Here is a 27,038-nt window from a genome sequence, read left to right as displayed (position 1 = left end):
AGCGAGCAAACAGCCGCGGGGAGATCAGTTGGCTTGAAGGATTTCATAGGTCGCCGCCTTGTTTCAACTTTTTATGCCCCCATGTCATGATTTCTAACGATCAAACTATTTTAAGGTACCCCTGGCGTAAATCCTGCAGGTCCTACAAAGGAGTACAGAGTAGTACCCGCATTGAATTAAGTGAAATAGGATGCGATGGCTGCCAGCTGCGCCGAAAAGAATAGTTTCTCAACTTCTCTCTTCCTTTCATACAAAGTTCAAGATATAGTTGTAGCCTGGTGCTCTGCTGTATGTAGACCTCTACTTGACATTCCTTCAACGTAAACTTTCTGTATTCAGAATTACCACACTCCTTTATTTTTCATTTCTCTCTCGGTGGAACTGGTTTTCTTTCCGATTCGATACTCCTCGTCGATTTCAATCTCTCAATCGATTTCAGTCTCTCAGTCGATTTCAATCTCTCAGTCGATCTGATTCTTTCATCATGCGATTTTCACTCCTTCTTTTGGCATCAACGCTGACTGCCTCTGTGGTTTCAGCCCAGAAGTATGTATTTGCACACGTTGTGATGGGCAATACTGCTCACCATACTACCGACGACTGGGCAACCGATATAAAAACTGCCCAGGCTGCAGGCATCGATGCCTTTACACTCAACATCGCCACTGGTGACTCAAACATCCCAACACAGGTTGAAAATGCTTTCAATGCTGCTACAAATCTCGGCAGTAGTTTCAAACTATTCTTCTCTTTCGATTATCTTGGCGGAAGCGGACCCTGGCCGGCCACAGGCTCGTCCTCGGTTGCATCATATCTCAACAAATATGGGGTAAGTTCTGCATACTTCAAGTACAACGGACAAATCTTTGTATCCACCTTTGAGGGAGTGAACAACGCCGGAGATTGGACTCCTAGTGGCCCCATCCGGAGCGCTGTTCAAGGTACTGCTGGCTCTATCTACTTCGTCCCTGATTACACGAGCTTGGGCCCTGATGGATTCAGCGCACAACTCAACAATGTTCAGGGTGGTTTTAGTTGGGACATGTGGCCAGCTGGACCAGTAAACATGACGACTGCAAACGACCTTGCTTGGAAAAATACTTTGGGTAGCAAGGCTTACATGATGGGTGTCTCCCCTTGGTTCTTCCACAGCGACGCAAACCCAATTGCATGGATGTGGAGAGGTGACAATCTTTGGTCTGAACGCTGGCAACAAGTTCTCGAAGTTCAGCCTCAATTCGTCGAGTACGTATTCTCGTCCGCCCCTCTGGGCTTTCTACTCTCAAGTGCCCCCTAAACATGAAAACTAATGCATTACACAGAATTGTAACATGGAACGATTGGGGAGAGTCTTCGTACATAGCACCCCTGTTACATGATGAGGAGGTGCCTGCAAACTCCCTCAAATACGTCAAGAACATGCCACATTCTAACCTTCTCACCCTCTTGCCATACTACATATCTCAGTATAAAGGCATCAGATCTAATGCCACTACCGACTCTATGCAATACTGGTACCGCACATCTCCCGCTGCTGCTGGTTTAACAGGAGGTGTGCTTGGTAATAATCCAAATCAAGGACAGATAGAATACAGTCCCAATACTCTCTGTGAGGACAAAGTATTCTTCACGGCATTATTGCAATCAGCTGCCGATGTGCACGTGCAAATTGGCGAATCACCAGTGACAAGTTACTCTGGAAAAGCTGGCTTGAACAGCTGGAGCCATGGATTTTCGGGGCAGACTGGTAATGTGACCTTCTCTATTGTCCGAAATTCGCAGACGGTCAAATCTGAGAGTGGAACTGAGATCACGGCGGAGAGTTCAGTTATTGGCGGTCTTACAAACTTCAATGTTTGGGTAGGAGGTTTCTAGGGTTCTAGTTGCAGGTGTTGATGAGTGGTGATATCTTCGATTTCAACGTGCTCCAGCTTTCAAAGCCATCAATGCCTCAAGTGGCTCCCGACTGAAAGCACGGACCTTTTACATTTCCTACAACCACGTTTTTACAGCACATTATAACGATTTTCTTACAAAATTAAGATAGATGGGATGGAACTAGATGGCTTGGTCTCACGGCAGGGGATGGTTTTATTTTCTCTACGCTCTTTTAGCATTTCTATTCGATTCGTTCTGTTTAACGACAGCTGGGATGGCGGTGCCTCTCCCTTTTCTTCTCTATACCCAATGTTTAGATACCCAGCATTGTGTATGCATACACTTCGGGGCATGGATTATGGGATATAGACAGACTATGATTTATGAAGGATTTTTTGTTTATATATATTATGTCACCATCACTTTCTTGTATATTAGATTATTAGTATGCCCATCTAGGCATATACCATTCACTTGGCAATGAATCTCAAATCAGAACAAATAGGGCAACTTCACTCTTGGATCTTTATGTGTTGAATAACTACCGAAACATGAGAATCCTTTTCAAGACGTTTCTTGATAACCCAATGGCGTATGTCAACTCGAGACGCAGTAGTGGATACAACGCGGGTGGGTCGCTGGTTCACATTAGACGCCTGGGGATTTCTCATGCATGATCAAAGAACTTCTGCCTACCTAGGTACTCTCATCACAATGTCCTAGTGCTAAAGTCACCTTGTATATCACTTGCTTCTGATCATGATTCGGCGAAGTTCTCGATTTCGAAAGCTAATGCATCTCATAGTAATATTCTGCGCAGCAAATGCTATAGATAGTACATGTCCATCTTTATTGGCCCTTACTTAATGCTTTTACTTCGAGTTTGACCATCAGGCGGCGTTCAATACTTTTTGAGAATTTCAGCAATCGAATGCTTTAGATCATCCTAATAGTTTCGCGGTTTGTTAGGTCTATCGTCTATTCGCTTTCATAGCTATTTGGTATAGAGAAGTCATAGAAAAAAATTCCAGGTTGAAGTTTGGATATTCCGATGAATATTAGACAGTTGTCAGAAACAAAGTAAAAATAGCAGCTATTGGATCCAGAAATGTCACACACAAAGTTGTAACACGCCTGTATGGTTTTTCATTTGTTATTCAATAGTATGGTTATGTCAGTGTCGATGAATTCATCAACTGGTTAATGAATAAGAGCCGAGTCGGATTAACAGTTTAGCCGTTTGAGCCACAACGATCTCGAAACACTAGCCACAGGCAGTTGACGATAAGCGATAAAAAAGTCATGTCGAAAAAAAGTTCGAGTGGTGAAATAATAGATACCACGAGCTCTTGACTTTCACTGCAACCCCATCAAGATGCCGCCATCCCAGCTCAAGAGGCTGAAAGCCTCTCTCCGAGAGCAAGGAATCGTTGGTCCTCAGCAATCGAAAAAGCAAAAGAAACAAAATGCACAGAATGGCGCAAATAAGGAGAAGAAAATCAAGAGAAGTGTCGCGCTCAATGGAATTCGAGATCAATTCAACCCGTTCGAAATCAAGCAGGCTAAAGCACCCAAATTCGAAGTCACAAGTAATAAAACACTTGGTGGGAGAATTTCAAAGGGTATCAAGAAACCGGGTGTTGCGAGGGGTCTTGCGGAAGAAAATGTAAGTTCGTATGAACGGGTGTCTGACATCTGCTAATGTGCTATCAGCGCCGTAAAACCTTACTTGTTGAAATGCAAAGTAGAAACCGAGTAGGAGGTATAATAGATAAGCGTTTCGGAGAAAATGACCCTTCAATGGCTCCCGAGGATAAAATGCTCGAACGTTTTACGCAGGAGAAGCAGAGGGGCCACAAGAATAGCTCGGCATTTGATCTTGAAGACGACGAATTCTCTGGCGAGCTTACGCATATGGGACAATCTCTTTCTTTGGATGGTCCTGCAATCCGTGATGATTTCGACGAGGAGGGATTGGAGTTGTCTGACGCTGACGACCACGAGTCCGACGAGGAGCGACAAGCACGAAAGCGCCGCCGAGGCTCAAATTCCGAAGGGTCAGATGAGGATGAAGAGGGAACGGCTTTGCCAGAACGAAAAAAATCGAAGCAAGAGGTTATGAAAGAACTTATTGCTAAATCTAAAATGCACAAATATGAGCGACAAGCGGCCAAGGACGATGATGAGGATTTGCGAGAAGAATTGGACAAGGACATGTCGAATATCCATGAACTTCTTCGCGGCATGGCTCAGAAACCGCCACCAGCACCAGCTGCAGCACCGGAAGACATCCCTGGCATGAACCCGGAGCGTATAGCATTGATGAACGGCGGCGATCGAGCGAAGCTGGAAAAGGAATATGATATTCGAATGAGGCAGATGGCGCAAGACAAACGATCCCAACCTACCGAAAGATCGAAAACAGAGGACGAAAAGATGGAGAAGGAATCAAGAAGATTGCGAGAATTAGAGGAGAAGAGATTGCGTCGTATGGAAGGTGTGGCAGAAGAAAGTGACGACGAAGAAGACAATCGCGCACGAGGGGCAGATGATGAGGAGGAAGAGGAAGAAGAAGAAGATTATGGACTGGGAGATGGTATCAAAACACGACCTAGTGCTGCGGAACTAGGTGCCGATGATGAGGACGACTTCGTTATAGATGATGATCTCGTAGCGAGTGGCTCAGACATCGACGAATCGGAAGGCGAATCTGATGGAGAGGATGAAGAATCCAATAACGAAGACGATGAGTTTCTCGAAGGTCTGCTTACCGAAGAGGAGGCCAAGAGACCGGAATTCTTGACAGGTGCAAACGCCCCTCTCCCCGAGGTGGAGCTGCCTGCCAAAAATGGTGTCAATGGTGACCTTGCTTATACCTTCCCATGTCCACAATCGCACGAAGAACTTCTCGAGATTACCAAGGGCATCGCTCTATTAGATTTGCCAACGGTTGTTCAGCGTATCAGAGCTCTGTATCATCCTAAACTCAACTCGGAAAACAAAGTAAAGCTAGGAAGCTTCTCCGTCTCTCTCGTCTCTCATATCTCGTACCTCGCAAACCAAGCTCAGCGTCCCCCTTTCTCCGTACTAGAAAACATTATCCGCCACATCCACTCCCTCGCCAAAACCTTTCCTCTCGAAATTGCCAACGCTTTTAGAAGACATCTCGACGAGATCAATCAATCACGAGCTTTGGCTTTGAAGGCTGGGGATCTCGTACTTCTCACGGCTATTGGAACAGTATTTCCAACCTCGGATCATTTCCATCAAGTTGTTACCCCTGCAATCTTGACCATGGGACGCTATCTTGGTCAAAAGATTCCTCAGGATCTATCCAATTATGCTGCGGGAGCATATCTTTCCACTTTGTGCTTGCAATATCAACGATTATCGAAGAGATACGTTCCAGAGGTAGTCGGCTTCATCGAGAATACTTTATGTGCTTTGGCGCCTACTAAGCTGGCTAAGATCCCAGGGAGCTTCCCATATCATGAGCCAAAGAATTCTGTGAGGATAGAAAAAGCCTCAGCATCAGACAGACAGATTGACTTCTACGACTGTATCCCACGGGAGCTTTCGGCCGACGACGAAGAGTCTTTGAAAGTCGCTTTGTTACAGGCTAACATCAAAATCTTGAACGCAAGTGCCGATTTATGGACGGAAAAATCAGCCTTCACCGAAGTCTTTGAACCAGCTTTGACGATCCTTAAACATTTGGGAAGTAAATCTTGCAGGTCAAAACTTCCAGAAACTACTCAAGTAAGTCACACAGCAAACATCCATACGTCTAAATACTAACCAGCCCTTCAGACCCTCATCCGCAAATCTATCTCCAAATTCCAAACCATGTTACAACTAGCGCACCTTGCCCGTCGTCCGCTTGAACTCCACCACCACAAGCCCCTCGCCATCAAAACCTCCATACCCAAGTTTGAAGACTCCTACAATCCAGATAAGCACTATGATCCAGATCGTGAACGCGCTGAAACTGCTAAGTTGAAGGCTGAGCACAAGAAGGAGAGGAAGGGTGCTATGCGTGAATTGCGCAAGGATAGCAACTTCATTGCCAGAGAAAGCTTGAGGCAGAAGAAGGAGAAGGATGCGGCGCATGAGAAGAAGATGAAGAGACTCATTGCCGAGATTCAGGGCGAGGAAGGAAAGGAGTCGAAGGCTTATGAGCGGGAGAAGGAATGGAGGAAAAAGGGAAAGAAATAGAGATGTCTCTAAAAGGATGTGAAGTAAGGGCGGTGCGGTGCCATAAGTGGTAGTGTCACCACGTAATGTGTGGATTGGTTAGTGGTGTACATGTTGGATCTGTGGACCTGAAAGAAAATCATGCATAAATGATATAGATACCAGCTCGAAGGTCAAAAGAACAAGATCCATTTTTCCATATTGCTTGCTCTTCGTAAATTCATGCTTTGTCCCTCGTTGTCAAACCTTGTTATTCATTATGTCCATATGCCAACCATCCTTCCATCCCTTTCGAGAATCAAATTTGCCTTCATTGTCTCATCCATTCATTGCCCCACGCAACCTAAGAGCTAATTTACACTCAATTTCTCAATGCTCTTTCGCAACTCTTCATTCTCCTTGGTAATACCACTGTATTTGTTGATCCAGTCGAAAACCTCTTTATGCCAGACTCTTGAATTTTCGGGTTTCAAGACCCACTAAGATCACACAACATTAGCATTATACTACAGCAACCGAGCATTTCAGGGGAGGAAAAAACTTACATGGTTTTCATCTGGGAACGTCAAGAATCTACTTTCTACTCCACGTGTTTGCAACACGTTAAACGGAGCAAGTCCCTCTGAAATGGGTAATCGATAGTCCAAATCGTTATGGATGATTAGATGAGGAGTTGCCCAATTAGCGACGTGGCTGGCAGGATTCCATTTTGCGTATCCTTCAGGGTTGTCCCAGATTGTACCTTCGAAATCGTGATGGGGGAAGAATAGTTCGTCGGATGTGTATTGGTTCAGAGTTGAGAAGACACCGTCGTGGGTTACGAGAGCTTTAAATTTTCGGCCTAAATCGTGACCCTGGATCCAGTTTACCATGTATCCACCGTAACTGGCGCCACAAGCTACAGCACGGTCGGTATCGACGTAGGATCTAGCTTGTGTTAATATTGACTGACGGGTATGGGAGATCAGGCATATTCTGAAAGCTTACAGGTTCTCTTCGATATACTCGAATCCCTTGACAAGGTCTATATATGGCCGTCCACCCCATTGACCTTTGATGCCATCTTGCAACGCCATGCCATAGCCAGTGCTTCCTGTTGGGTTCGGGGTCACTACAACATAACCTTGTTCGGCAAAGACCGCGGGGTTCCATCGTGTGCTCCATCCTTCGTTCCAAGCACCTTGCGGCTAAGTCTATGATTAGCATATTGCAGAGGCTATTGTCAGACACCAGGTCACTTACTCCGCCATGAATGAGATACGCAAGAGGATATTTCTTGTTTTCATCGAAGTTCGATGGTCGGAATACCCAAGCGTGAACTTTGTAATCTCCAGCTCCTGTATACCAGAACTCATCAACCTGCTTTTGTGAAAGTCCGAAGGCTTTTCCATCATCTGAGCTGGATGAAACTGTGATTTTTTCTGAGGGTTTGGATGGGTCTATAATCGAATAGACGCTGTTGTCAATTAAAGAACTCCCACTGATAAATATTTCACCACTTGGGAGAACATGCTTCTCCGTAATAGTTCCGCTGTTAGTCAGAGCTTCGGGTAACTTAGTAGCATGGCGTGGAGAAGCTGGCAGCTTGAAAAGCTTTACTCGGCCATTTTCTTCTGCTGTTACGTAGATCTGGGTTCCGTCGTTACTGAATGTGACATCTTCGGGTTTCAAGTCCCATCCACCCTTGCCGTCCTCTGTTTCGAAGAATTCTTGGACATTGGTGAGGTCAGTAATGTCAGGTACCAACAAAAGTCTCGTCTTGTCACTTTCGTACTGAATACCTGGTTTATGTTAGAACATCGCTCGCTTAAAGAGATGAAAACATGTTTTATACTCTTCATTCTTGTGAAAATCACAGACTTAGCGTCTGGCGACCACACAGGCCCTTGACTATAGCCTTTCAGGTTACCAGTCTCGACCAACAGGGGCGTTGGAGCCTCTGACTCTGTGAATGTCTTCAGAGGAATGTAGTATAGATCGGTCTTCGTATAGTTGGCTGGGTCAATCTTGGGATCCTTGGCAACGAAGACTATGCCGTTTTTACTTATATCGAAATCTCCTGTTCCTCCAAATGGTGGTACTGGAGACTCAAGAGATATTTTATGACCCGTCAAAGCATTCACCAATCCAGAGACTTTAACATCTCCAAATTCCTTGCTTTTTGTAATCGTTGCATACCAGATGGCATTCTTGTTTTCCGTAACCCATGCATCCCATTCTCTCACAAACAGCTTTGAGTATGTTTTAGCTGTTGACAGAGGCTTTTTAGCTGTTTCAGAATTATATAAATTGCCGGATGGAGTTGCCAAGCCTGAGAGATGCGAAAATTAGTTATACTAGAAGCGAGAGTATATTGAAGGGTGGACGTTATCTGATGATACGACCAACATAATCGGAGAGTGCTGAAATATTATTCACGTGGAGTTTGAACTTCGAACTCATTCGAAAATTTCGAAGAAGAAAAAAGAACAAGTAACTATAGTACATACCAGAAACAGCTATAGCTACAACATCCGAAGTAAGAGCTGTAAGTTTCACGTTTGAGATGCCACCGTCGAAAGTCGTGATGATTTTGGGCCTACAAGCTGTCAATCAATGTTCGTTGATGAATGATACCTATATTGAGTCATATTTACTTCCTTTGTAAATCATCTGCATCGGCCAATACTAAATGTGTCACTCCCTTCTCTCCAGCTCTCAACCATATCACCTCGTTCTTCCACCCCAGCCACACTGGCTCACTATCATTCGCATTATCGCTCAGGGTCGAACTTACCCCAGTACCTATATTCAACACATTGATTTTGGCAGTCTTTGAGTGAGATTGAAAAGAATACGTCGAGACAGTATACAATGCCAGTTTACCATCTGCATTTGGTGTTGCTGCTGATCTCCGAGGTGCAGAAATCAACACCTCGGGGGTGAAGGTGGAGGAATTGACCCGGATAGTCATGATTTGATTGTTCAACTTGATTCTGCTTCAGATGAAAAGGAGATGTCTGATTGTTCGATGATTTGATGGCTCAACTTTTCAATTGGATTGAACAAGTGTTGACAATTGAGAATCAGAAAACAAAGTGTTGAATATGGCCACTCTAGATCTTACACCGCATTGGAGCTTCATATTAACATGCACGTGATATGCGAGGCAAGTCCAACAGAAACCCCGCACATGATATCCGACACTAGCCTTGAAATTAATTTACCTACCTAGTAGTCAGATTTAACGTTAATGTTCTTCTTCCAACCGTATTCCAACAGTTAATTCCATCCTTCTCTGATATCAGAAGTCATGATTACCTTTCTAAACTCAGCTACGTACTAGGTAGTCGAGGCAGTAGAATACTTATATCTCCGCCACAGATTGACTTGCCGATATTCTGGTCCAAGAACCTTGGCAACGGATCTGTTGTTGGAGCGCCGTACCTAGGTTCATCAGGACCTCTCTCCACTTGATCATGTTGGAGTGGTGAGTCAATTAGATCAATTTTCCACCAGTCAATATATCAATCACCAAATAAACTTCAGTGATCTATTCAATGTCGTGGATATTATTCTTTCTCTTTTGAAAAAATATACATATAGTCCAGCTCTAGCCTTGTCGTATCTCTTGGTTTCATTTGTGTTTTCGTACTGCAATTCAATTTAAGGAATTACATTGAGATTTGCATATCCATACCAAGTTGAGTCAATCCTTTCGATGCCGTGTACCCCATCCTCTTCGGTGCTGCTGCGCGTCTACGAATCTCATACTCTCATCTGGGGGCCAAGTGTCTCCAGGATCGCTTCCCTTGATAGCGCTTTAATCACAAAGCCGATTAAAGGACTAGAATTGGATGAGATCCCCATTTATCCTAGGCTCCCAAGAATTACAATTACGATTTCTTACATATTAGTGCTACACATGATTATATGGTGTTTGTTATTTATATAACCGTGCTTGTTGGCTGTTTCGCGTGCTATTTGCTATTCGCAATTCCCTCTTCGTCTTCGTTTTCTCTTTATTTCACTGTGCTTCTTTCCCGTATGTTTTTTATCAATTGTTCGCCGAAGACACGATCATGATATCATTTCGAGGGTTTACGCTACTGTTAATTATAATAGCAGTATGTCGAGCCGAGATAATTTTCAAGTCTCCTGCCATGGGAGAAGTTGTTGACCCAGGACCATATAAAATTCGTGCGGGTGATAGCGGGATAGTGCCCACGCTGGGTCAATTTGATGATTCGAGTTGGGAAGTTGTTCTTTTCACTGGAAATGATACTGCCCCAGTAAGTTTGTTTTTGCTTGGATACGTTCATACGGTGTTTATCGCAAGGAAGGGAAAGAGAAAGTCTAAAAACTGAGCGATGAAGCGGATTGACAAAGCGATGCTGAATACATATATTTACAGTTTGAGCTTTATATATTCAAAATATCTGGATATCAAATGAGCGATCCAACGACTCAGTCCCCTCCAGTCAATATCAGAAACAGCTCAGGTCCAAACCTGGAAGACAAATAGTAAGATACCTGTTACCCTCCTTTAGAACACCTACCAATACAGAATAGCTTTTTCGGGTACCGCTCCTATCTGACATCAAATGAATCTATTTGGATCACAGCCTACTCGGACCGATTTACTCTTACAAACATGACCGGTTCTTTACCTGATGATGTGACAACCGCAAATGACAACGTGAACTCGACAACTGCTCCAAAACGAACGATCTCTTGCGGCGCAAAGTCTGGAGGAGAGGTGAGTCTACCCGATCCACCAATTACTTAGCCATAAATGCATACTTCTGTTCCCTGACCTCAAACTTCATCTCCATCTTCCATTATACATGCGCCTTTTGCTTCCATACACATTACTGGCACCTCGTTTTTCTCGTTTCCCTCGTTTCCCCCAGAACATGTCTCGATACGCAATACTGACCCTCATATCTTACAGTGTGACGAGAAGGTCTTAGAAGACCTGGGACTGGGATCAGTGACGACAAATACTCCAAGTGTTAGTACCACGGCCGCAGCAACCACAATTGAAACCGCGCCAGAGAACACAGCTTCCGATACCAACACGGATAGCGGTAAAAGATTAAGCCGTGGAGCATTTGCGGGGGTAGTCGTGGGTGTCGCAGTAGCAATATCAATTATGATAGCGGCGGGGGTGTTCTTTATAATGAAAGCCAAGAGGAAGAACATGCCGAAACGAGAAACGATGAGAAATAATGAAAGTTTGACGAATCAGGAGTCGTTCGCATTTCATGAAGGAGATACTTACGGAGGAATGACGAAGAAGAATGGGACTGAAGACGTGGTCAGACGAGAGGAGTTGGAAGATCGTAGAACGTATGAGATGAGTGCGGGTCACCATGGAGTAGCGGAGATGCCGGAAAGCTCGTGAGCTCTATCAGAATAACAATAGACATGGGATTACTAGGTATAATTCTAATAGCCACTTGTTCCATATACTAAACATGTGCATAGCATCTTGGAAGTCTCAAAATACTGGCGATAAAAGACCTTGGGCTATATGTCATTTGAAACCTTGAACCCGTCTCGACAATTGCAGTGCTCTCAAAGAACCACACTTTGAATATCTAAAGATTTAGAAATATTCACTGTAATCCGCATCATTGGATTCTTGGAATATGACACCCTGGTTCTGCAACAAGAGTAAGTCATTTGTTGATTAGACAATGTACAATCTTGAGTGTGTAAATCCCTCTAACGCGAACAACCCTCCCGTATTTCCCCGCTTCTCATTTCATGACCCCTTACAATCATCTCGAGACGAAATCGGATATGATGCGTCACCATCTTTCGATTCATCAGTGAACTATCGGTGGGAAAGCTAGTTTGTATATCAGCTCACCAATAAACCGAGTGTTGATCTTTCTGGTTGACTCTGGGCCCCGCTTTAAGATCCCCTTCATGATTACAATTCTTTGTCGCAAATGGCGAATGCGTATGTTTATATTGATCCCAACCTTCGATCGCTTAACAGATCGCGAGTGCAAGCCAGCTAGAAAACATCTTCAACAGTCCCTTCATCATCGACTGAATTCTAATCCCCCTAAGAAAGAAAGCGTTTGTGCATTTGGCTGTCAAACTCTATAGCCTTGGGTTGATGAATGATGGGTTTGTGTACCTATATAGGTCACGAGGACTTGTTGAAATATAAGAAAGAATTGAATATGGAAGAAGGACTATCAGATCAGATATGATGAATGCTTCTCTGATCTCATAAGAGACATGCCTAGTTTTTCCCCGTAGTAATACGTAAACTTAGAGCTTCTGAACGCTCAACCCTAAAGTTCAAACCCCGCAGAGGATGGATGATCCGATACCACAGGACCGGTACGCGCGACTGCCCCACCAGAATTACCCTTCGTTCGTCAGCCTTGTGGCTTACAATTCTGAACAAATCAAACCACAATTCCCTTCACAACCACTTTCGTCATTGAATGTAGTTTCATTGAACATGGCGATGCTATCGCCAGTAGGACAAGAGCGATTGTTATTCTTAGGGCTGGGAGTTACAACTTGTGCTGTTTTGGCCTTTGTGCGGTATCGCCTTGTTCATTTTCGTGAAGCTGCCACAATTCCTCCTCCCGAGAACAAATCGCATTTCATCGATCAGAAGACCGAGGATTCTTTGAAACTCAGTACATTGGAGAAGTTGATCAAGAATCCAAACTACGGAATTCAAGAAACTGCGTCGATCATTGTCTGCGAACGTGCTCTGCACAATGAACACGCCATTAACAGCCTACTTCATGAAATTAGTCAACCAGATTACGGCAAACGAGCGATAGCAGTTCGAGCATTTATTTTGATTGTGAACAATTGTATGTATTCTTACTCTCAACTTCCCGTGTCATTAAGCTCATCTTGTTCTAGCGACTGTCAAACGAATACACAAGCCCGAAACATATGAAGCACTAGTCAAAAGCTTGGAATATTCTGTTGAGGACTATGTGCACCATGAATACGACCCAGATTGGGATAACTGGCCTCTTCGCGACACAGCGGAGAAGAGCTGCCTCATGATAATATACGAATTGATTTACAAATACGGTGTTCAGGAACTTCTAGACGCTGGGTTTATAGAACGTTGGTTGGTGAAAGAGCCTTGGGGTGTAACCACAGAGGAGCGTTCAATCAATTTTATGGACTCACTCAATAAAGAGAAGAGCTTGAATCGAGTGATTGTGCCACTTTTTCATGATGAAAGGGGCAGGAAAATGTTAGAGGAAGCAAAACTTCTACCCGCAAGTCCTGATTCAGCTGCACGGCGCCTTGCGATGGAAGAGCCTGAGGATCAAGACATGGAGGATATCGATAGCAACTATGCTGAGAGAAGGCCAAGGGATCAGACCACGGCAGAAGATTATCTTAGAAGACGCCATAGGGAGGCTATGGTTCTAAATGACGGTACAAGACCCTTCGAAAGAGGCGACATCTATGAGAATCAACAAAGACCTAGGGAGTCTATGGAATGAAATAAAAATCTTTATGTCAGGAGAAAAGTCGAACGACTCCAGGCAAACTCAAAAAGCTTGCTTTGCAACCTACATACTCAAGTAGTCATTCTCTGAGGTACGTTCTACACTAGAACAATAATATATAATATCACCTCTCTCTCGTGGTTTCTATGTAAGTAACTCACTGGCATGAATAATAGCTACAGAAAATATAAAGTTTCAATTGTCTTTGCAGCATTCACTACCTTTGAAGCGAAAAGACTATTACATGATGACACTCATCTTTCTAGGTGCTGAAATTTCGAGCTCCAACAGTTGCCCGCCTAGGTAGGTTAAGGTTAGCAAGGGGTGAAGCTATCGGAGATCTTGACATTGAAGTTAAAAGGTATCAATTAGACAGAGAATTTGTTAGCTCTCAGTTACAAGATAATCAAAGTTCTATTCAATCGTGATTAATTTCTTTCCAAACTGAGTGATGTCCTAAATTCTTAGTGTACTTTACATGATACAAAATACTCAGCTCAGAGCTCAGATGACGGACTACCATGATGCTTACCCGTACCTGTCTGTACTTGTCTGTACCTGCATCAATTGCAAGGACCAGGGGGCCATCCTGACATCAAAACAATGTTGGACAAGCAACGAATTGGAAGAGTCTCCAGAACTGTGAAGTCCTATATCAATGATGTTGTGGTTAATAGAATACTGAGCCTTTGAAGCTTGTATCTGCTTTATTCACTCTTTACTAGGTGTCTAACAGCACGATGTGTACTTCCTGTGAAGGTTGATTCTTACATTCAGTTACCTAGAGATGCAATGCTCGTATCTATATTAAGATCCCCACACATTCCGATAGGCAGAGATACCTCGAATTACTGGTAGATTTGATCAGATTTATCAGTTCTTGAGTGACATATTAGCAAAAGCATTGATCACTGAAAGATACTACAGGACATCACTTGAATGGGGGTTAATATAAAATCACCCAATATAGACAATCAACTGAAGCTTAAAGAAGGACGATGAGGCGTTTCGCTGGACCATCTAATTAATGATGATATGATGAGGACAGCTGCTTCCTGTCCTTTCCAGCAGAATAGGAATAGTGGATTAGATCGGATAGGTATGTAATATACACCTGCAGAAGCTTCATGATGGGGGCCCGGACTATGACTATGCTTCCATAGGAAACGGTAGAATGTAGAATGATCAATGATCTTACAGAACAAGGAATGAGGAACCACAATTTGATTACACTCATGCCCACTGATGCCATTGGCTACCTACCGGTAGTATATCTCATCTCATTCAACAGTCTTCTTCCACTCTCAAGTTCACCGTGATACTTCCTTCTATTACAGGGGTCGGATCAACATGTCTATAAACAAACATATGTACCGGCGTTGATCTCTCCTGCAGACTGCATTTGTATTTGCATTTGCATTTGCATTTGCACTTGCTTTCCTCTTTCTCCTACCGTTTCCTAGTCTTCTCCTACGAGCTACCTGGTATAGGTGAAGGAGATACCTTCTACGTATTTGCCATATTCCTCACCTCTTCTCCCCCCCCCCACAAGTTCATTCATAATCCTTTCTTCCTCTTGTTTTATCTAGCATTACCTTGCAATTCTTAGTAACGACCTGGACATCAATCAAAGAAAACGAACGACAAATCATCCATCTTATAATTATTATCCCACACTTTCATTGTGCAAATTCGAATTGAATAACATTCGGCTTTATTATTTTGAGAGACAAAAGTAAAAGTTAATTGTATAGGGGCTTTTACCAGACAATCAAGAACGTTGATTGGCTCACATTGGTGAATTGTGAGGGGGCTCATACAGAAAACAATAATAGGGAGTATTTTGGGTGGATTGGTACAAATGTCTACCACAAGAATCTCAACACCGAAAAGGTCACCCAAAAAATCGACTTTCGTCAAAACTGGAATTTTGAGCACCAAATCAACACCCAATCTCAACGCCTCCTATAATTTGGCATTACTACAAGCTTCAGGAGCTACACCCGTTCCTGCATATCCTTCCAATAACGGTCAAGGGTTTGCCTTAAATAATCCTAGGTCGCAACCATCTCGACAAGTCTCACTTGCTTCCCTTACCTCAAACTCACTTGCGACAATCCCAGATGCAAGCAAGAGATACCCTCTCTCTACAGTTTTTGATGAGGATATGCCAACAGTAGGCAACATGCCACCATACACACCTGCTCGAGTTGGCGGTGGGCCGGAGGAACTAGAGGTTGGTGATATAGTCGATGTACCAGGTAACATGTATGGCATTGTCAAATTTGTTGGCAGTGTGCAGGGCAAAAAGGGTGTATTTGCAGGAGTAGAATTAAGTGAAATGTTTGCTTCGAAAGGAAAAAACAATGGAGATGTTGAAGGGTGAGCCATTCAAGCATTTACGTCTGCAGACAATGAACTGATTGATGTTCGATGCAGAATTCACTACTTCGACACAACAATCGACGGTGCTGGAATTTTTCTTCCAGTTACCAGGGCGAAAAGACGCAGCACCCCTTCTTCGCACGATGAGTCATTTCCCCTTTCACCGGCTTCTCCTTCGATGGGCAATAGGGCTGGGAGATTGGGATCAGAGTTAAATGGTCAACCAATGCCTTTGTTACCAAAGTTCAGTCAATCTGTTGGTCCAGGCAGAACCACAAACCCATATGTTCAAAAGACACGGCCATCCATGGCTACACCTACCACGTCAAGACCAGAGTCACCAGTCCGAAGAGCACCCAATGCTAACCCGTCATTAAATACACCTGCACAAAGAGTTCCATCTCGATATGCAAGCCCTGCACAGGCAAACTTTGGTCAGAGCGTCAGAGCAACACAAGATTCTAGAGACCCAAGTAAGAGAGTTGGTTATACCCCTCGAAATGGCATGAAAACACCAGTCCCTCCACGAAGTGTTTCCGCACTTGGAACGGGGAATAGACCTGCACCAATGAACTCGATGAATTACAGCGATGACGAGACACCTCCTGTAGAGATTGCACGTACGGCAACAAACGGGAGCGTAGGCTCAGTCTCTTCCTTTAACGCGAAATTACGACCTGCATCAAGATCCGCATCGCGTACAACCTCCCGGGCTACTGACGACGAATTTGAGCGATTGAGAAGTCTGTTAGAAGATCGCGATAGGGAAATAAAAGAACAGGCTTCTATTATTGAAGACATGGAGAAAACTCTCAGCGAAGCACAATCGTTAATGGAGAACAATAATGAGGACGCGAGTGGTAGACATAGTCGGGGAAGTGTGGATGACAAAGACGCAACACAGTTGAGGGCTATCATACGCGAAAAGAACGACAAAATCGCCATGCTGACTGCAGAATTTGATCAGCATCGAGCTGATTTCAGAAGCACGATAGACACGCTCGAAATGGCCGGTGCGGAAACCGAGCGAGTATATGATGAACGCATGCGTACTCTTGTAATGGAGCTCGATACAATGCACGAGAATAGTCATGATGTCAAGCACGTTGCTATACAACTGAAACAGCTAGAAGAGCTCGTTCAGGAGCTCGAGGAAGGTCTTGAAGATGCACGACGTGGTGAAGCCGAAGCTCGGGGTGAAGTTGAGTTCTTGCGTGGAGAGGTTGAAAGAACTCGATCTGAACTCCGTCGCGAGCGAGAGAAGACTGCAGAAGCTCTCAGTAACGCAAATTCTCCTGCCAACGCAAGTGCGGGAACGCATTCGAAAGAGATTGCGCAGAGAGATGACGAGATTCGTGGCTTGAAAGCGATCATTCATTCGCTCAGCAGAGATGCCATACCTGATGGAAATATCTCGGATCAGGACACAACACCAAACGTTCTACGACCTGGACTCAATCGAAGCCGTACAGAAAGTGCTTCAGTTTCTGAAGAGGAGCGCCGTACCCGGGAGAAGCTAGAACGAGAAGTGAGTGAGCTCCGTGCTCTGGTGGAAAGCAAAGGCAATAAAGAAGAACAGATGGAGCGCGAGTTAGAGGGACTACGAAGGGGAAGTGTTGGCAATCCTACTACGCATCGCACTAGTGCCATGAGCAGTGGAACTGTGACTCAGGATAGAAATTCTCTCCAAGATACCAAGAGCACAGTTGAAAGCTGGCGAGAACGTGGAACTTCGGATGCTCACCGTAACAATCTGGAGACAATGCCTGAGAATGACGGCTACTCCTCTGCAGCTGAGGATTTCTGTGAATTGTGTGAAACCTCAGGTCATGATGTCTTACATTGCCCGATGTTTGGCCCCAATGGCAACAGCAGCAATTCTAAGGATGAGTCTCCTAAGCAGCAACGAACAGGAAAGGATGTTGTCATGGAGGGACTCAAATTATCACCCAAGCCATCCCAAGAAGAATACAAACCGGCACCGTTAGCGCCAGCCAAGAAATCGCCTGATGCATCGCCTATCAAAACTATCCCCAACCTCATGGAACCAGGAGCTGCACCAGGAAAGGAAAGCGGAGTAATTAATATGGATAAATGGTGCGGTGTGTGTGAACGGGACGGACATGACAGTATCGATTGCCCTTTTGAAGATGCTTTTTAGTAGACTACTGTTCCAGATGTTTCAGGAAAAGCTATCACAACAATGTCTTTTTTTAAACTTTTCTTTGTTAGTCATAGGCAAGGCCGCATTGCATTGCAGGAGTGCTGTCCGTCTGCGATATACCCTTTCGGTTCTCTATTTCAAGTCTGCTTTTCATACGACAAGTCAGGGCGAGGATGATGTTTTCACGAAGATTGGATGAGGTGGAACTGGGTTGAATCTTGGGGAGGGGAGGGGAGTTTAACATGAGTTGAACGGACGTAATGATCATGTAGTATACTTTTTCAAATTAATGATTCAAATGCAGTATTTGATTTTGGATGGAAGTGCTCCTGATATTTAGCATGTGCAATCTTCGTCGTTAATTGATTACGTAGACGAAATTCATCATGACTGTAATTCCCGCTGGGATTGGTGAAATCATTAAGGTTACTAATATGAATGTGTAGGGGGAGGGAGGGTGTTCTCAGACGAGTATTAGGAGGAATCTCTTTCGTCGCCGGATGATCACTACTGCAATGAATCACTAGGAAGGGGATTATACGCAGAGACAAATTTGTTTCAAATACAATAACAGTACCTATATTCAGATAGCTTCCATGACGCCATCTTCAACGCCTATGATCTTTTCAACCAACAAAGTACAATAGATGCTCATCATGACTTTTCTACTCCACACGTAACTCTTACTACTTCCTCCAATTCTTCTGGCGTCATCTCCTTGATTCCAAAAACACTATTATGCACGCGCTCGAACTTTCCTCCGAAATTAAAACTCGAGTCCGAGTCTGAGCTTGCGTCGCTGCGAATATTCCATTCTTGACCGAGTGTGAGTGACTGGGCGATTGACACAAGTTTTTCATGAGAGATATCAATATCTTTGATACGGATCGGTCGATTTGCCGTTTCGCGTGGGTGCGTGAGGATTCTCCGGACGGCTTTGGAAAGACTGGGAAGGGTGGTGAGGGATATGGGAATGGTTTTTGATTGGGGGTTAAGGGACGCGGTGCGGGTTTGGAAATTGAAAAAGAGGTTGTTTTTGAGGGATAGTTCGAGGATGGAGTTGCTGAAGAGGAGGGTATAGCTTAGAGAGGTTTGGGTGGCTTGCTCTTTGAGGTATTCCTCGATGGCTATTTTCTGGGCGAAGAGTTGGTTGGTGGAGGAGAGCTGGTGGATGCTGGGGGAACAGAAATCATAGCTGTATTCTGAGGGGAGAAATCGGTGCACGTGGGCTTGGATGCAGGCGTCTATGAGGAGTTTTTGGGCCGGGATGGCGCTTGGGGAGAGGGTGGAGATGAGGGCGTCTTGGTTGGTTAAGGCGTGGGTTAGAGAGGGGAGAGAGGTGTAATCGACTTGAATTACTTTCAGCGCGGGGGCGAATAGTGATTGGTAGGTGGTGGAATCACGGGTTAGAATTGTGATGTCGAAGAGTTCGGATTTGAGAAGCTCAGTGACGATTGCTTGGCCTACTGGGCCGGATGCCTGGAGTTTGTTATTTGAGAGGGGTTGTGGAGAAGGGGAATGGAAAGAGGGACTAACGCCAGCTACAGCGACTTTTTTGATGGTTGTGTCGAATGGCATGATGAGGAGATCGTGATTTGAGTAGATGTGATGAATACAACAAAATAAACGCTTATGATATTGCAATAAGGAAAATTCCAGATAGGAAATAGAATTTGGAATATTTGCTTTTGCTTTTATACAATATCTTTCTCGCAACTGGTCATGTCTGGTTGTGCAGAATATGGGCTGATGAAATCACACCACTGAGTGTTCCGATTCAACAACGTCCAAGAATCAGCACGCTTGGATTTATAAATTGCATCGCTCTTGGCCGGATGGATGTCCAGGTCATAAGCCGCGAATACTTCTCCTCGACTGGTGTTAATGGTTCGATTATATCTTGTGTTCCAGATTTTTTTGGTCCTACATATCGCTGAGTCTTGCTGGTCCATATGTTGACATTCTCGAATGTGGGCATGGACAGGGGGGAGTGGGAGGAGTAATTCCACGTTGTATCAACATGTTTTTCATCTCCCCTTTTTCTTTTTGATTACCTACATTTCGTTTTAAGAGGAAGTCCAAAAGCTAATGAGACGATAGGTTGGTTGTTTTTTCTATCTTGTAGTTGTCGATTGAGAGGTAGCACATATGCTAGAACCGATCTGGAATAGTGGAAAAATGAGCTCCCAAAGCTCCTGCTCGCTTGCTGGACACTACTTATAATCTCCTACCTACCTAGCTAGGTAGTATCATCTACCATTCATTCACGACAAGAGTTTCCTATTCTATTTTTTAGGGTCTGAAATCCATAGTACCTCCCCAAAACGATTCAAAATGGCATTGATCTTTATTTACTCGTCTCGTTGCATTTTCCTTCACTCATCCCACAATCTTCATCCCTTACAATTCATAACAGCTTGGATTTTTGGAAGAAATAGTTGATATCTCCTGACTCGGTCTTTTGACCTGTCAATTCTTCTTTAATTTTGGAAAGCAAACTGAAAGCATACAGAACTTCAACTTGGCAGTCTTGGTTGTACAAAAACAATTGTCGCCTACAATCTTAGACACCATATTGATTTCAAGTCAATATGGCAGAGGATCCCAGTTTCTTCGAGCCTGGGGTTGACGCGACGGAAGAATCCGGGTTGAATCAGCAGTCCATGTTTATGCCTATGTCTACTTCTAAGCCTATGTCTGTTTCTTCGTCTACGTCCACCGATTCTGTTATCGAAACACCTTCACCCTGTGGTGAGAACTTATCGGAGATTCGGAATAGACATAAGAATCTTACCCATCGAGCCATCCGACATTATTTCGAGGAAACGCCACTCAGTGTGCTGAAGGTTCATAGGGAAAAAGATTCATATCATCGTAACAGGAATTTAAGCTTGGAATACGAAGCTGTTCATGCTCATGATACAACTCCTTATATCAGTGTCTGTCCTGCTTCTCTTTACAGTAGTAGAGTTGGTGCATTTGGAGACTTTTTTGATCTTACAAATGCAATTGCCTGCATTGAAGGACCCTCTGACAGCCCGTACGCTGGAGGCATCTTCTTTCTGCACATCTATTTCCCTGTTTTATACCCTCAACGGCCTATCAAAGTGCGCTTCTTGACACAGATCCATCACCCGAAGATCAGTGCAGATGAAGATCTCCGCTTACCCAGTATTACAACTGGATGGGGCCCGGATAATTCTTTGCGGGATGTTCTTTTGACGATATTCTCACTACTTCGCGAACCCAAGCTAGATGATGATTTTGTACCTGGGGTTGCGAAAGAATTTATCGATGATTACAACAGTTTCTTCGAAAAGGCAAAACTTTCCACAATCGAACATGCGTCGAAGAAGCGACTAGATGTGAGGAAATTGGTGGTCGATTGGATACAAGACTACGTGACTTTTGATTACGCAATTGCTTCATGTAATAAGGCTCTCTTACTATGGCGTCAGAGTATATTTGAGGCATTACCAAAAGATGGTAGCTGCGAGGACATCAGTTTACAATGCGTCTTACCAGACTCTGCCATAGTGACCATATCTAAGAACCTGAGGAGAGTGTGTACTAGCGAAATAGGACTTGAGGAACTGGACTTGAGTGAATGGGATAAGCGTGACCAGTATTTAAAAGATCATTCTCCGTCATCATTTGGAAATACACTGGCTATAGTGTGGCTCAAGATTCAAGATGAAAAGAGAGGTATTGAAGACGATGATCATGTCTCTCCTGGTACAATGGATATTGTTCAATCATGCCAGTTTATGCTTGGGCATTGGCGTAATGCTGTATGGGAAGCGCACCCAGAGGATACTTTCAAGGACCGTGAATCCATCATACCAGATTCTGCTATCCTCACCATATCTAACAACCTGGAAAAGATAGGTTCCGGTCAAATCAAGCTTGAGCATTTGGACTTGTCGGAATGGGATCGCAGAGCGCAGTTTCTAGCTGAAGACAATGAATTTTTCATTCGGGAACTTCTGCAAAGCTGGTGGGAGAGTGAGGTCGAGATAAGAGAAAGAGGGAAAAATACAGCTGTTCCAGAAGGCGGTCACGGCTCCAAAGCTGAAGGCCCGAAGTCTCCCCGGAGAGTTCAACTTGGTCTCGAGCCTGAACAGAATCAATCGTCTATCAGATGGATTGGTGTCCGTTCTGGTAATATTAAAAGCTCAAGGTCCAAACAGGAAGCACGAGTTACCAAAAGTGAACCGGATTCCAAGGTCAAGAAATCAAGGTCTAAACGGAATTTCTATGTTTCAAGAGAACCTCCTGGTGCCAAAGCTAGCAGCTCAAGTTCTGTTCAAGAAGCAGAAATTGCAGAAGACGGGCTCGATTCAGAGACTAGAAGCCCAGATTCTGATACGGGATCACAGATTACAACAGATAATCTTAATCCCATCGTACAAGAGTTGAAGTCTAGAGTTGAAGAGCTAAACCTAAACTTATCAAATTTGATAGATGATCTCCGTTCCATTGCTGAAAAGGTCGACAAGCGTCTCAAGGAAAGCAGTAAAGGCAAGGGATCACAAACTACAATAAACGATCTTTATCCCAGCATGCATTATTTGAACTATGGACTTGGAACGCTAAACATCAACTTACCAACTTGGGTAGATGATTTCCGTTCCATTGCTGAAAAGCTAAACGTACAAATTTCGGAAAATGATCTTATTTCCCTTGCTGAGGGGGTCAAAAAAAGTATCAAGATAGACATTAAAGGCAAAGGCTCTGTTACGAAGTAAATGAAGATTTTTGAGCGACTTGCGTAATGATGATATACCATCGGGTATCTTGCGACCATCATGATCACCAGACCTCGGTAGAACATGGAACAACATATCTATGTTGACCCAAATAGGTTTCCTTGCACAGAAAAAGCTACATTGGTAGTAAGAGTACGATAAGGACATGCTATCTCAGGGATAAGATCGAATGTTTCTATATGGACAAGCCGGACTACGCGAAAATATGATATTCGATCGTTGGGCCTTTTTATTTTTTAAGCTTTTGTATTTTTTTTGGAACCGCAGTATCGTAAGTTTCCCTGCTTATTGAGCAAGTTTGAGAACCAAACTAATTCAGGTCTCAGTGGTATCAAACTCCTCACCTGCAGCTCGTCTGAAAACCCAGCTGTACAGCCCGGGCTATTGAAGGAGGAATTATATCCGCAGAACACTAGCTCTTCATTCATAACTCTTCGTGATGTTTGAGCCCGACTATCATAATTTCCTGCGAAGATACTGGAATCTTCTGATTAACTTCACGTATCAAATAGACTGATGAGATCATCAAACGGCAGCTGCAGTAGCTTTTGTTTGGGAGCTGGTCACACTTTGTAGTTTTAGCTTTGATTTTTAATCCCTAGCCATTGTATCATTAAGACCATGGTAGTACTTTTGTCCAGCGTTTGTTGCTGAGAGGAAACTATCCTGAAAATTACGGTTCGTGTTTATGATCCACCTCTATAGAATTCAAATAAAAATATTCAATTTCACAATACTGTCATGGCTTTTCTGACTAGTGATTCACTGAAGACTAGTACCTTTAGGAACCCCAAACACACATAAGAAAGCTACTTCCACCATCCCGCCAACTTTTCCTTTTCAAGTTCTCTCAGTAATGCTCATCTCATCAAGGGTACTTGTCATGGGTACTGCGCCCAGGAATGACTACATACTATGATTCTTTTTCCCATATCGATATCTTGCTGTACGTCATTTCTAATAGTGGTAATATCGTCTGTGAACTCAGTGGTGGTGATGGTTCCACCAATGGAGAGCATGGCGATGGCTATACGTGAGTGATTCAGGGGTTCGAGAATACTGATAACTTGGGAGAAAATAGAGGGTGATGTCAGGCGCTGTGGAAAAATGTCAGTGTGGGTGGTTTGTTGTAACTCCCGGGCACGATTGAGGTTGCAGTCCCCTGCTACAAGGAAGTCGAGACAACTCCTCAAATCTGTATCAACATCTTGCAGTTGGGAAATATCAAGGGCAACGTGGAATACGCCATTCAGTACCGACAGCGCAATGTCGGCTACCGCAAGAGAGGTAGGCCATTGTACGGTGTTTAACTTTGTAACCTTCCATCTAGAAATTGGGAAGCTGGGGAGATGGATAACTACTGAATGATTGCATCTCCACTTCATGTACTCTTCTCAATAACTATTGAATAGTTTGTCCTGTTGGTGAGTTTGACCCATCTCAAGAATATCATCTGATATCGGGATAAATATGCTATATCATATCTATAAAAAAATCTATAATATCAGAATCAAGCAAGACCAGGTTGTATTATATTTTTATATAAGTAGAATATTCCTGTAATATGTGATCATAAGGATTTTTTCTGATTGATTGACGGATTAATGAATAGATGTATTATATATATAATCTGCATATACCACGTGAGATGGGAATTTATGCAGTATGATATTTTTTTTTGGTTTGAAGAGTAGACATAGAATCTAAAAAATTACATAGAAAGCCGACTATCAATGATTAATGACTTATCTGGTTTATCGAGTACAAAATCATTTTCTAGAAATCAATACTCGCATGAGTTCTCGACTGAGCTCCTATATCTCCCTTCGTTCTCGCGTATACGATAGCTCTGTCCTGGCATCGACGTATTCGACATCTTTCGTTTTACCTTGGTCTGCTTATTTCCACATTCGCGAGCAACATCATGCAAAAATAATGAGTGGTTGGTATCCTCCAAGTGAAATTGATGGTATACTTTTTTTGAGATTCATTTGGCTCTTGGCAGCGTGGCATTGCTGACGTGATTCTTTGTTTCTCAAGACTCGGCCTTCAAAGAATCATAACAAGATCTCCATATCATAAACCAAAACTTTGCTTTCTTTCGGAGAAAATATCACCCCCGACAAACCAGTGCCTTTCTTTCATTCTAGAATATTTCCTCTTCTATCCTTCATCAAGCGTAGGTCATTTTTCTTCTTTGTCTGTGTAAATTTCCTATCAGTCAAGTGGCCAGAATACATATTTCGGAAAACGCCTATGCGATTTTTCTCGAATCAAGATCACTCCGTTTGCGTTCGTTTTCAGTGTCATTATTCATGGCGTACCAATCGCCATCTAAGGAGCAGTTTCGGGCTACATTGCCACCGACTCCTTTAACAGATGGACATTCTCTTTCGCATTCGAGATCTCAATCTCAACTAGAGACAAGCGCGCACGCAAAATTAGGGCCATGGGCACAGTGGGGTCATACATCTGCTTCTTTGAGTGGCTTGGAAACTATGAAACGGCCTCAGTTGAGACATAGTCAAACTACGGGAGATAAGTTGCGCTTCAATAGGGATCCACTACCAGCAATTCCTGGTGTTCTAGCGAAGAAGTTGGGCAGAGGGAGTAGAAGGCTCGACGGGAGGTTGAATGAGTATGGAGATCCTGTTCCAAAACCTTCTATGGATATTTCTGTCTCAACGAATTTTGATGATGACATTGATATTGAGGGAAGCGAAGGTCCTCAGAGAGTGGCGAGAATCCATTCTTCGCCCGATACTAGGACGTTACCTCCACCCCCTGATCCACCTTTGACAAAGTCGGCAACGAAGGTGATGCAGAGAACGGGCTACGACCCGACTATGGAAATAAGAGAAGGAAGAAGTCGACAGTCATCGTTAGCTACGGATAACTCTGACAGTTCTGGTAGCATTTATAGTCAAGAAGATAACACAAATTCACACATGGCTCACCAGAGCCAAACTGTTGGTTCTGTTCCTGTTTCTCCAATGCAGCGGGGTGAGGAAAGCTCGTACTTCCCCAAATACATGCCTAGTAATGCATCGAGCCCGGCCACGTCGTCACCAAGATCACTGGTAATATCGTCAGAATATAAAGAACGAGTATCAAGGTTTATGCAAGGTCATTTAGAAGATCTCAATACTAGTCAAGATCTGGCATACACTAGTGCTCTCGAGGACTTGATAGATCAAGGAATACCATACGATTATGAGAACGTGCGCGAATATCCACTCAGACATAAGGCTCATAACGACGGTGTTGCACTAATGCCACCACCACTCTCATTGCCCACAAAGAGAAGCCGACAAAACTATTTCTGCGAAAGCCCAGATGATTGGGAGCCACGAACCCCGGTTGCTCTATTTTCGGGTAGCGAAGGGCAGCAGAGTTTGCATAGACCCTCGGCAGTCTCACATACATCATCCATGGCACCACCGAATATAATAATACCAGAATCGAACAAGCCTCGAAAAAGAGATTTTTCAAGTGGTCAACGCCCCCTGAAAAGTCCTTTCCCATTTCTCTCAACTAATAAGCTACCGGATTCTCCAAGAACGACAGGTCCAACAGGGTCATTGGGGGGAAAGTTATCGGGTGCTTTGAAACGGCTATCCGGAAGCACGAGGATGTCGCCACCAGAAGGCAATGAAATAATTTCCAATGCTAGTAGAAGTGCGACAGGTCCAGATACGCCCATGTCGAGAAAATCGGGATTCATGGGGATCAAAGGGGCTCCAGATGTGATACAGAAAGGTAATGAGCATTTTCATGAAGTGGTAGAGAAGGTAAAATTGAAGGTCAATAAGAAGGAGAGGAGGAGAAGGGAATTGAAGAAGCAAATACTGGTTGTTGGGATTATGGATCAGACACCAGGTTAGTTACTAATCTCCGTAAGTGGTTCTGGCATGCACAATACTAATTGCTTTTGTGAAATAGACGGACGAACATCCGAATGGCTTTGATACGAACATAAAGTTATAAAATTTGGGAGAAAGTAATGCACAAGTCCTCTTTCAGGGCTTCAAATAGACTGCGGATTTGAGGAGCTAGGCTAGGCTGGAGTACTGTCTGTAGCATGGTATGGTTAACGCTATGCTTTCAAGAAGGTCAAATAGAGGCCAACTTCCTGTTGCACACGTATGAAACCGT

At 43.8% G+C, this 27,038-nt stretch overlaps 9 protein-coding genes across 9 annotated transcripts; 7 read left to right on the top strand and 2 right to left on the bottom strand.

Annotated features, from left to right (window-relative positions):
- Window positions 1–484: 484 nt before the first annotated feature.
- Window positions 485–1,875, top strand: EAE97_007563 (uncharacterized protein; the record flags this gene model as incomplete). Its single annotated transcript, XM_038878078.1, has 2 exons — window positions 485–1,245; window positions 1,323–1,875. The coding sequence occupies 2 exons, from the start codon at window positions 485–487 to the stop codon at window positions 1,873–1,875; spliced, it is 1,314 nt and encodes a 437-aa protein (XP_038730916.1).
- A 1,378-nt stretch (window positions 1,876–3,253) lies between these two features.
- Window positions 3,254–6,093, top strand: EAE97_007562 (uncharacterized protein; the record flags this gene model as incomplete). The annotated part of the gene is made up of 3 exons (XM_038878077.1): window positions 3,254–3,544; window positions 3,592–5,637; window positions 5,689–6,093. The coding sequence occupies 3 exons, from the start codon at window positions 3,254–3,256 to the stop codon at window positions 6,091–6,093; spliced, it is 2,742 nt and encodes a 913-aa protein (XP_038730915.1).
- Window positions 6,094–6,422: 329 nt separating this feature from the next.
- On the bottom strand, window positions 6,423–9,025 carry EAE97_007561 (uncharacterized protein; the record flags this gene model as incomplete). The annotated part of the gene is made up of 7 exons (XM_038878076.1): window positions 6,423–6,551; window positions 6,618–6,999; window positions 7,060–7,259; window positions 7,315–7,853; window positions 7,907–8,383; window positions 8,562–8,650; window positions 8,709–9,025. The coding sequence occupies 7 exons, from the start codon at window positions 9,023–9,025 to the stop codon at window positions 6,423–6,425; spliced, it is 2,133 nt and encodes a 710-aa protein (XP_038730914.1).
- Window positions 9,026–10,214: 1,189 nt separating this feature from the next.
- Window positions 10,215–11,458, top strand: EAE97_007560 (uncharacterized protein; the record flags this gene model as incomplete). Its single annotated transcript, XM_038878075.1, has 4 exons — window positions 10,215–10,343; window positions 10,466–10,575; window positions 10,624–10,810; window positions 11,006–11,458. The coding sequence occupies 4 exons, from the start codon at window positions 10,215–10,217 to the stop codon at window positions 11,456–11,458; spliced, it is 879 nt and encodes a 292-aa protein (XP_038730913.1).
- Window positions 11,459–12,538: 1,080 nt separating this feature from the next.
- EAE97_007559 (uncharacterized protein) lies at window positions 12,539–13,559 on the top strand (the record flags this gene model as incomplete). The annotated part of the gene is made up of 2 exons (XM_038878074.1): window positions 12,539–12,905; window positions 12,958–13,559. 2 exons carry the CDS (start codon window positions 12,539–12,541, stop codon window positions 13,557–13,559), a joined length of 969 nt encoding a protein of 322 aa, XP_038730912.1.
- Window positions 13,560–15,426: 1,867 nt separating this feature from the next.
- Window positions 15,427–18,111, top strand: EAE97_007558 (uncharacterized protein; the record flags this gene model as incomplete). The annotated part of the gene is made up of 2 exons (XM_038878073.1): window positions 15,427–15,947; window positions 16,005–18,111. The coding sequence occupies 2 exons, from the start codon at window positions 15,427–15,429 to the stop codon at window positions 18,109–18,111; spliced, it is 2,628 nt and encodes an 875-aa protein (XP_038730911.1).
- A 462-nt stretch (window positions 18,112–18,573) lies between these two features.
- On the bottom strand, window positions 18,574–19,692 carry EAE97_007557 (uncharacterized protein; the record flags this gene model as incomplete). Its single annotated transcript, XM_038878072.1, has 2 exons — window positions 18,574–19,593; window positions 19,651–19,692. The coding sequence occupies 2 exons, from the start codon at window positions 19,690–19,692 to the stop codon at window positions 18,769–18,771; spliced, it is 867 nt and encodes a 288-aa protein (XP_038730910.1). The 3' UTR covers window positions 18,574–18,768.
- Window positions 19,693–20,705: 1,013 nt separating this feature from the next.
- Window positions 20,706–22,862, top strand: EAE97_007556 (uncharacterized protein; the record flags this gene model as incomplete). The annotated part of the gene is made up of 1 exon (XM_038878071.1): window positions 20,706–22,862. One exon carries the CDS (start codon window positions 20,706–20,708, stop codon window positions 22,860–22,862), a length of 2,157 nt encoding a protein of 718 aa, XP_038730909.1.
- A 2,336-nt stretch (window positions 22,863–25,198) lies between these two features.
- On the top strand, window positions 25,199–26,767 carry EAE97_007555 (uncharacterized protein; the record flags this gene model as incomplete). The annotated part of the gene is made up of 1 exon (XM_038878070.1): window positions 25,199–26,767. One exon carries the CDS (start codon window positions 25,199–25,201, stop codon window positions 26,765–26,767), a length of 1,569 nt encoding a protein of 522 aa, XP_038730908.1.
- Between the last annotated feature and the right edge of the window lie 271 nt (window positions 26,768–27,038).

The sequence above is a fragment of the Botrytis byssoidea genome, assembly GCF_014898295.1.
Source record: "Botrytis byssoidea strain MUCL 94 chromosome Unknown BBYS_015, whole genome shotgun sequence".
NCBI lineage: Eukaryota > Fungi > Ascomycota > Leotiomycetes > Helotiales > Sclerotiniaceae > Botrytis > Botrytis byssoidea.
Note: the sequence above shows the minus strand (reverse complement) of the source record. Positions and strands in the feature narration are given on the sequence as shown.